The following is a 10027-nucleotide window of genomic DNA, read 5'->3' on the forward strand; positions in this document are numbered from 1 at the left end:
ACCAGACTTATTTCAGGCCAATACTGAAAAGGTGGAGTCAGTTGCCAATGTGGGAATGGAAATGTGAATGAATCCGGATTAATAAATGCTGAGTACAAAAGGTTATGTATTTGCGGCGCTGCATCTCATGCCGTTCCTTTCTGTTTTCGACAAAAGGGCACGGAATTCAATCCACCCGGGGACCAGACGCGATGACGCCTGAAAGGAGGGGCGAGGCGCGTGGGCTGGGGGGAGTGCTTACTGCAGGGCGGGCGGCGGGCGGACCGGCGAGCGAGCGAGCGCGCACTGGTGGCTTATTCGGGAGTGGGCGAGGAGGGCCCTCCCGTTCTGGAAAGGGTTAAAGCAGCAGCAGAGAGGGCGGAGCCCGGGCCGGCCCCGAGAATAAGGCGCTGCCGCCTGGCTCCCTTCCCTCCCTTTCGCGGCGTGGTCGGCTGTGCCGCGGAGGTGCGCCGAGCCAGCCGAGCCAATGCTCCCCGTCGGCTCCCCCGAGATGGAACCTCCTTCCGGCAGCTCTCGCCGGAGAAACGGAGGGTAGAGCCAAGTAAGAGAGGCTGACCGGTCATCCCCGGCCGGCCATGAGTTCCCGCGGGCGGCGCTCAAATTGTGAAGAGCTGATCCGACGACGAGTGGTTGCTCTGCGCCCGGTCCGGCAGGAGCCTCGCTAGGGAGTCTCGGTACTCGGAACGGTTCCGCAAGGAATTCGACCGACCACGAGCTCCCCCGCCGCGCCCCTCCCTGTCCCCGCCTCCTCCTCCTCCTCCCTCTTCATCCTTCTCCGGAGCTTCTGCTGCCCCTCTTTTTGACTCTTCTGCTGCCACTCCGTCCGCTAGAACTGCTTGGCACCATGCTGCTCCGTCTAGGATCCACTCTGTACGGTAAGGGAGAACCGGGTCCGTTCCGGGTACAATGTCCGGGGCAGATGGATTTTTCCGGGCGAGGAGTTGGATCGGCTCGATTTGCGGGAGAAGGAGAGAAAGCGTGGAGCGGAAAGCGGCGGGACCTCGCGTGGAAAAGCGCTGTTTAGCGCTGCGGAAGAGCTAACAGGGAGCTGGGTGAAAGGAGTGACTCGGGGCAGGAACGTGGAGCCTTCCCAGCTCCCTTCAGACGCCCCAGGGAGGAGCGCGGGCAGGCTCTCGAGGGAAGATCATCCCTGCCCCGCCGGAGCCTGCCCAGCCTCCTCGCCCCGTTGCGCTGAGTTGGAAACCTCCTGGCGCTGTTTTCAGACGAGAGCTGCGGGCCTCGGGCGGGAGGGCCGTTCTGAAAGCCCGGCGGAGCCCGGATCCAGTCTGTGCCGTCATGGCCGGTGCTCCACCGCAGCGGGAGCGACGCGCGGGGGGCAGGGCCGCGGGTTCGCCTTTCTCCGCCTCAACTGCGTAGACCCAGGGGCGGAGGGAGAACTCGCCCGCCGCCTCGGATCGCTTCAAAAGCTTCCCGAGCCCGCGAGAGAGAACGAGGGGACATCTAGGAGGCTCCACTTGCAGGGTGGCTCTGAAGCGGTGGAGGTCGAGACCTTTCTCCTCTCGGTCGGTTCTCTCGTGGAGAAGGTGAAGTGTGCCTTCCTGAAGTGAAGTTGGAGGATGGGGGTCACTTCCTAGCAGCATCGAGAGAGCCGGTGCGGGTCATAGGCTGTGTTTATGTAAGACGTGGTGCCTGAAGTGGGTTCCCTAGTTCAGAAAGATGCTCGGGTCACTGCATTCATTACAAAAAAAAGGCTGAAGAGTGCAGAGTGAGTTAGGAGCCAAGGAATGGCAGGTGCTGCAAATGCATTGACAGCCACTGCCTGGACAATGTGTGGCCTGTGGGGTGCCAAGGAAGGATCACAGTTTAGATACACTATGTCTGGTGGCAGCAGTGCCCTCCTGGGAGGAGGGATGTCACCAGTGGTTTTGTGCTCAGCTCTGTTTCTTGCCTTTTAGAGCATGGCCTTCAGTGGGTTATACAACAACAGGCAGCTGCTTATTTAGGGGGTGATAAATTATGGACGCAAAAAGAGTTCAGCTTCATTCACGTCACCAGCCATGTCAGACCTGTCACTCCTGCTTCCGCCAGCCTCTCTCAAAAACCCCATCTTAACCCCAAGTTTATCCCCACCCCTGAGTTGTCATTTCTGCTTCCACACCAGTCAGATCAAGAGCAGAGGTAAGCTGTTGCCTATCCTGATCCATCTGGCGCCAGAGTCGTCTGCCACGGCCTGCACTGAAACCAGTGGACACCTCAGCCACTTACATTGATCAGGATGGACCTTACTAGTTCTCTCGGCCTAGTGGGCTTCCTAGAAGGATTCTGCTAACATTAAGCGTAACTGTTTGGGTTGTCCACACAAGGATCCACCTCTGACTTAGATATTGAGAAATTCCCCACAGCTCCAGGAACATTAAAGCAACACTCCAGAAAATGGATTTGTAAAGCCCTGACTAGCTGTAAGTTTTCTTCAGAGACATGAGGTTTCACTTGAAAATGGAATCATGATAGATAGCCAAAACCCTTCTTTGCAGCTTCCAAAGTGGCCCATTGCCCACCCTGGTGCATCACTCTTTTCTATAGAGCAGTGTTTCTCACTTAGCAGCTTGAAGATTTTATTTTTATTTATTTATTCAAATTTAATTACCACCCATCTCCCCCAAAAGAGGGATTCTGGGCGGTGTGTGGACTTCAACTTCCAGAATTCCCCAGCCAGCATGCTAAGTCCACACAAGCTGCCAAGGTTAAGAAATACTGCTATAGAGAGTAGCAGCTGGAGAATTAGATGATGCTTCCTAAAGAGACTTGATCAGGCCTAAGAGACTCCGGATGCTGATCTTGTTACTGTAAAAAGGCTGTAGACAATGAATTATGGCAAAGGATAGACGTGCAGTGGTGAGAATGCAAATTCTTCATTGTTAAAGAAGGTTTTAGTGTTAAAATGGAAGAGAGGCTATCACATGCAGCCACTGGCACACACTGAATTCTGATCTGGCATCAACTAAAAAATTCCAGGATGAAGGAAATGTTGCTGGGAAGAATGACAGGGATGAGTTCAAAGCTAGGGTTTAGGAATTCAAGGAAAGCAATGAAAATATTTAAAGACCCTTTAAGTATAGTCAGGATTTTCAGAATGAAACCTGCAGATACCAAAATGAGTTCCTTCAGGAAGATGAAGACAAAACCAACACTGGCAGGTAGAAAACCAGACACTGTCCTTTCATCACAGGTTATTAAATAGGGGAGAGGAAAAGAGGAGGAAGACATGAATGAGTACCCTCTTTCTTCCAGTATTCCAGTCAATATTTTAACCTGATCTGTGGAAAAGCACTATTACAGACATGTTGATTCCTTTGCTCCTCTCCATTTAGCAGTGCTATTTCTTAAAGACTTATGCCCAACCAGGAGATGATGGTTACTTTTAAGCAGTTGGGGAGTCCTTTTCTAGAGACTGAATATTTGCCAGTCTTCTCCTTCCTCCTTAGGTTAGTAAAAGAATCTGCTGGTGTTTATTTCACTGCTACATCTCAGTATATAAATGGAGCCAGTCTAAGCGTGCAATCGTTGATGGACCTCTGTTTTACTAATTTCCTGGCCCTTCCTCATCTGTCAAGCACATAGCCCCAATTCACTCCAGTGTAGTGTTTTGTTGTTCCTAAGGTGCCTGAGATACAGAACTACATACCTGACTCCAGTTAGCAACTCAGGCACTTTTGCTCCAGAGCCTTCTCGCTTCCCTTCAACTGCCCCAAGGGTCGGGTCTGTCTGGCAGGACGTACCACCACCTGGCTTCCTGAAGGACAGACAATCATGCGTGGACTCCCTGCATTCCAGACACCTGGAGTCGGGGGAGGGGAAGGTTCCTCTGTCAAAAGCTGCTGCTTCCTCTCCATGAAGGAGTGAGTTTGTTCCTGCACATTTTGCATGGAGTGGTAATTCATCATAGCAATGTGGCTACAAGCTGGAAGATGCTGAAGGGCTTGTTTTAACACGACTTGCAAACTCAAATTGTCTAACAAGGTTAATGAATGTTCAGTGAAGTTTTTCTTCTGGGGATCAAGGATTTTAATCTATACAGAAGCAGTTTCTGGGCAAATGCCTAATGCACACATTAAGGCCCATCTTGGCTTGTATGGGGATTACAGGACACAAATGATCAGAATTACAGTTGGGAGCAGGGCCGTCCCTTACACTGTGTGTCAGGAACAGGTTAATGACATCACTTTTCCATCCAATACACTCTGCTTGGACTGGTCCGATGATCTTGATTTTTGTTTTCCTTTGTCAGTGTTGAGAAAATCCAGGAAAATATTTTTGGATGACTGTTAGAACAGCAATGGAGAGTGGGGGGAAACTGAAAAATGAATAGGGATGGGCCATCTCAGATGGACTTGGAGATGATAGCTAGAAAAGGAGGGCCATATGAAAGAAAGCAATATGGGTCTGTTTGGGTCACAAGGAAGAGAGAGGGGTCATCAGCATCTGCCCCAATAGGTCTATAAATTCCTTTCTCCCAGATGATGAAGATAGGCCAGAAGGCTTTTATGGGGAGAGAGGAGACGCTTCCAATTTCTTCCCCTCCTCTTTTTCTGCCCAAGCTCCAGCGAAAGCCACAGGCCTGAATTATGGATGAGACTCCTTGGGTTACAGCCGTTCCACCGCACCGGAGAAGAGTCCAGAGACAGAGGCAGTCAACATTAGCAGCTGCAGCTCCCTTCCCCATGCTCAAGAGAAAGGCTTTGTTGCACTCTCAGGCTCTCTTTTCCCTCGAGGGAGAATCGGCCTGCGTTATTAGAGGAAATGGCTATCACAATGTGATGCCTGTGAAGAAGACAGGTCTCCTTCCATTCCGTTAGCCGGTGAGAAGGGAGGTGGTTCTGTAAGCAGGGGACAGAGAACCAGATTCTCTTCCCTTATTGCAGTGTTGGGGCAGTGGCTTCTTGCCTTGGTGGCAGCTGGCAGGAAAGCCCCCTTTGGCCTAGTGTTCATACAGCCCGGCTCATCATCTTCTTGCACATTGCAACTAATTGGGTCAGTACAAGACCTGAGCTTACAGTCTTGCAGCACAACAAGGGGCAGAAGGATAGGTACAGAACAGATGGAGCACTTTGGGGGGCCATGGATAGGGGCTGCCAGTTTATACCTTACCGACCAACAATTCCCTTTTTCAGGTCTCCCATTTCAGCTGAATATTGTCAGCAGAAAGAGGAGAGTCGCAATATCCATTTCAAGGGAAACATCCTAAAATGAAGTACGGCAGATAAAACGCTTTAGCCCTCTTCCCACCCCCATGAATCTCTCCTCCTGGAGTGGCTGCAAGCCATCATACTCCATCAATAGGGGCTTTTTTCTAGTGTACTTTGTGTAAAAGTATTAAAACAAGAATAAAAGGGAATGTGATCTGTGTCTTGCTGAAGGAACTTTCTGGTAGTTGGAAGGTTTGGGTGCTGATCAGAATAGGGCTGAGTTCAGATCCCTGGTTATCGACAAGGTAGCTTGAAAACCTCCTGCTTTTGTGTGGTGATTGTCAAAAAGAGATTGGAGGCTGGAGAGAGTGGGAAGACAAGAGGACTTGAGTGGAGGTGGTGTGAACTACTGAAGCGGCATTGGCAGCTTGTGTTACTCGTTCATCACGTCACACCACCCACACAGATACATACAGAGGTAGGGAACCATGCACACGTGCACGGGGAGTGCTCATGTGAGACCATCTGTGAATAGACACGCATGGCCAAACCTTTGCTTGGCTCACCTAGCAAAGTGCACACACAGGCGTGCTTTCTCACGTGGGATTATGCCTTGCAAGGTTGCCAACTTTGTGCTTTGTGAATCTCATGATTGAGGATGTTTCTCTCTGCATCCTAGCTCTTAGAAAAAGGCAGGGGGCTTTGGGCTCCCTTATAATTAAATTAAAACAATAGTCAGTACTCAGAGACCAAAGCTAAGAGTTGGAATATGTAACTGGCAAAGGGTTTTTAAAAACATCTATAAAAAGGAAGTTGTCTAGAGTGTTATGTTGCCAGTCTGTTCTGATCATTTAAAATTTCATCGAAAACCTAATAATTGAGCCTACTGGTGTATACTTAGTGAGGCTACTATAGTGGAGAGCACAATGCACTGTTTAGAGTAAGGTAGTGTATGGCTTTCTTTGAATGGTTCATGCAATCAATGGGCAAAGGGGAATGAGCACTACCAAAGTATTCCACCTTCACAGGTTCTTGGAGAGCGAAGAGCCTTAACGCATGTCCTTCTCTTGCAGGCTTGGCTCCTACCTTCCTCCTGTTATTGACCTTGCCCTTTGGATCTTCAATGTGTCCTATGCTTTGCACCTGCTACTTTTCCCCACCCACAGTTAGCTGCCAGGCCAATAACTTCTCCTCTGTGCCACGGATACTACCATCTAATGCTCAGCGCCTCTTTCTACAAAACAACCTGATTGGGACCCTGAGACCTGGGATGTTTGGGCCTAGCCTCATCACCCTCTGGCTCTACTCCAACAATATCTCCTCCATCCACTCTGGCACTTTTCGCCATCTCCAGGTTCTTGAGGAGCTGGACCTGGGGGACAACCGCAATTTGCGCACTCTTGAACCAGATACTTTCCGTGGACTTGAACGGCTGCAGTCTTTGCACCTTTATCGCTGTCAGCTTAGCAGCCTCCCAGACACCATCTTCCGCAACCTTTACAGCCTCCAATACCTCTATCTTCAGGAAAACAACCTGCTTTGCCTACAGGTGAGCAAACCTCTGAATCTGGCCTGGCATGAGCAAGACTGGGAAATCTTTTCTCAGGCAGAAGGCTAAACTCCAAAATATATGCATGATTGATTAAAAGACATGGACAGGATCAGGGCAAAAAGTCATAAAATGAACATGTTGAAAGGAACAACAGGCAGCCTGTGAGCCACAAATTATCCTGCTCCACTTTAGAAGGTAGTTGGGCAGAGAGAGGTGATCCTCCTTCCCTTATGGTTGTCCTTCCCACCTGGAAGATGTTGGGTTCTTGTAAAAAAAAAATGAGCTTGGTTTTGCCCAAAAAGTTTCTGAAACTATATATGGAGGAGGACAGCTAGGGAAGTAGGAAAAAGTGGAGCCTGAAGGAAATGTGGCTTCTGGGTATTGTGTAAAATAGGTGGGAGATAGCCACTCGGGCAGAACAGGAATATGGGATGAGGGACTTGTTTCTTGAGAATGATATGAAAATAGATGGTTTAATATGTGAAATATCTCCCAAGAGAGTAATTTGAGACACACACCCCTCCCAATTCTTCTGAAAACTGGTGAAGAACTGGTGTGGCTCTCAACCTTCATCTTCATGCTGGTTCATCCCCAAAGGCACATGCCCTGCCAGCAACTCACTCTAAAACCACACACCTATCCGGCCGCAGGCACTGTGGCTTAAGAGTGGAGAAACTGCAGTCTGGCCCTGCAGCAGTAAAAATGCATTTACAGATTATGCCTCACTGCCTCAAGCCACATCCTTAGCTGGAGACAATGTTGCTTGCATGTGAGGGAGAAAGTTTCTCTCCTGTGCGGTGAGACATTCAAAGGCAGGGGTCAACATAATAAAAACATGTTAGGCTCCCATGCAGCTGCAGATTCTTGCACGAGAGAAGTGCGTTTGGAACACGTGGGGGAAGGTTAGCTTAAAGGTCTGGGGATGTGGGGCAATGAATTTAGGTTGCAATGTTTCAGGGGTAGACCACCTGGATGAGCCATTTCACAAAAGCCGAATTTCATAGCTTTCATTCTTCCTCCACCTCCCAGGATGACCTTTTTGTGGACTTGGCTAATCTGAGCCATCTTTTTCTGCACGGGAACAAAATTTGGAAGCTCTCAGAGAACGTCTTCCGTGGTCTGTCTGGATTAGACCGCCTGTTGCTGCACCGGAATCACCTGCACTCAATTCCTGCTTGGGCTTTTCGTGATTTGGCCAAGCTTACCATTCTGTATTTGTTCAACAACAGCCTGACAACTCTGTCTGGAGAAACACTCTCAGATTTGCCCTCCCTGGAGTTTCTGCGTCTCAACAACAATCCCTGGGCCTGTGACTGCCGTGCCCACTCCCTTTGGTCCTGGTTCCAGCGCACGCATGTCTCCACCTCAGATGTGATATGTACCTCTCCTGCAGAACGCAAGGGCCATGACATGCGCTATCTGAATGAAGCAGTCTTTCAAGGCTGCCCTCCGACCAATCATCACCCTTTTGAGTTTGACTGGAGCTGTAGGCCTGAATGGGAGAGTGGACCAGCTCACCCACATCCTCGACCTCACCCCCATCCTCACCCTCACCCTCACCCTCACCCACATCCCAATGGCTCATCTAATCATCTCTATGGCCTTGGAGGATCCCCTCCTGCTGATCCTTCCTCCTTCTATAGGGACATCCCAGCCAATGACATCCAGAGCCCCAAGTATGATCCACCTACAGAAGATGACTACTGGGGGAGTTATGGTAATGGAGAAGGAAGCCAACTGAAAAAAGGATGCCTAGGAACTGCTTGTTCTTCTCTGGACTCTGGAGCAATCAGGATTGGCTTCCTATCATTTTTCCTTTCCTATCTATTAATTCTGTTGGAACTTTCATAGTTTTGACAATGCAGGGTGGTTACTCTACTGATTGCTAGTAGAGTCTGGGAACTTTGAGACTGTGGGAGGCTGGATCCCTACCCAGCACTTAGCTGAGGCCAAAGTTATTCACCTTCACCCTAACCCAGGGGTAAAGGAAGACTGACTAGGTCTGTTACTGCTGCTGCTTTCCTGGCCAATTGTGAGACTTGAAGCCACTTTCTATGTGGCACCTGTTATATTTCATGAACATATGACAAGGGCAACCCGTTTTTTATTTCTAGAGTGTTGCAAAACTCTCCTATTAGAGATGTTCCTTAAATTCTACTGCTTCTTGGGCGTGTAAGGAACCTTCTATCGTCTCCATATCCTCTACAGGGCAAGGATCTCTTCTGTGCATGAGAAGGAACCATGGAACGGATGAGGACCTGTTTTTTTCAGAGCCTCAATTCTTTTAACAATATCCTTTCACGCATATAAGTGCCTGCTCTGTCTCATAGGATAGGACCCCTCAACTAAAGGATACAACATCCTCTTCCAGAACTAAAGAAAACAATCAAAATTTGGGGCTCTGATCACTTTGACTTGTCATTATTCAGTGGTTTTTAAATTATCTGAGGGCACCCCAGGGGAGCAATTCACACACTTAATTGTAATGTTGATCATCTTAATTGGTAGGAGTGTGATGATGGAAGGTTGTTCCACTGGCTACTGAAACTGGAAATTGGTGTATGACTCTCGAGTAGATAGGCAACCATCCAGCTTCTCAGTAAACCACATTAAATACTCTAGCAGTGGGTTTTCTGCATTGACAAGAGGTTAGCTCAGACCTGCCTTCCCCAGTCCAGTGACATCCAGACATCATGAACTAAAACTCCCAACACCTTCAGCCAGCATGGTCATTGGTTATGTCTATTTGGTTTGACAGGAACTGTCATCTGACACAAGAGGGCACCAGGCTGGGGAAGGCTGGACTCAGTGATTTTTGCAGTCCCTTCAGTTCTGTAATTAAATCTTTAGGCAAAGGTTGCAATCATATGATAAATTCATGTGAATTGATCTTTATTCATAAAGACTGGTCTTAATTTTGATGGGTGTGACTTTCCTCTGGTGCCTCCATGTCTCCCCTTTTAAAACAATGGCTGGTTAGAGAATTATTAAACTATTTTGATATGGTTTGAACAACTTAGTCACTCAACCAAATGAACAATGAAATATACAATTCACTGTTTTGTGAGCTAAGCTGCTTAAGAATTCTATCCTGGTTAATAACCCAGAAGGTAGCTTGAAACAGAAGCTTCTTTCCCATCCACATTCTCCCCACTACACATTCTTGTTCTGGTACCAGTTGGAATGCTTTCCTGCCCTGTCCAATACCATTGGTCTACTGAAAAAGCTCACACTGAAGTTATCTGGGCTTTTCACTTATTCAAAACACACATTATTGCAGCTGCTCTTCCTGGGACCAAGACTGTAACCTAGCTTTACCAAAGGACAT

General features: G+C 48.7%; 1 protein-coding gene across 1 annotated transcript; it reads left to right on the forward strand.

Annotated features, from left to right (window-relative positions):
- Positions 1-421: 421 nt before the first annotated feature.
- Positions 422-9620, forward strand: RTN4RL2 (reticulon 4 receptor like 2). Its single transcript, XM_063289092.1, has 3 exons — positions 422-875; positions 6221-6696; positions 7729-9620. The coding sequence occupies exons 1-3, from the start codon at positions 845-847 to the stop codon at positions 8548-8550; spliced, it is 1329 nt and encodes a 442-aa protein (XP_063145162.1). The 5' UTR covers positions 422-844; the 3' UTR covers positions 8551-9620.
- Positions 9621-10027: the final 407 nt, after the last annotated feature.

Source organism: Candoia aspera, chromosome 1 (genome assembly GCF_035149785.1).
Source record: "Candoia aspera isolate rCanAsp1 chromosome 1, rCanAsp1.hap2, whole genome shotgun sequence".
In the NCBI taxonomy this organism is placed as follows: domain Eukaryota; kingdom Metazoa; phylum Chordata; class Lepidosauria; order Squamata; family Boidae; genus Candoia; species Candoia aspera.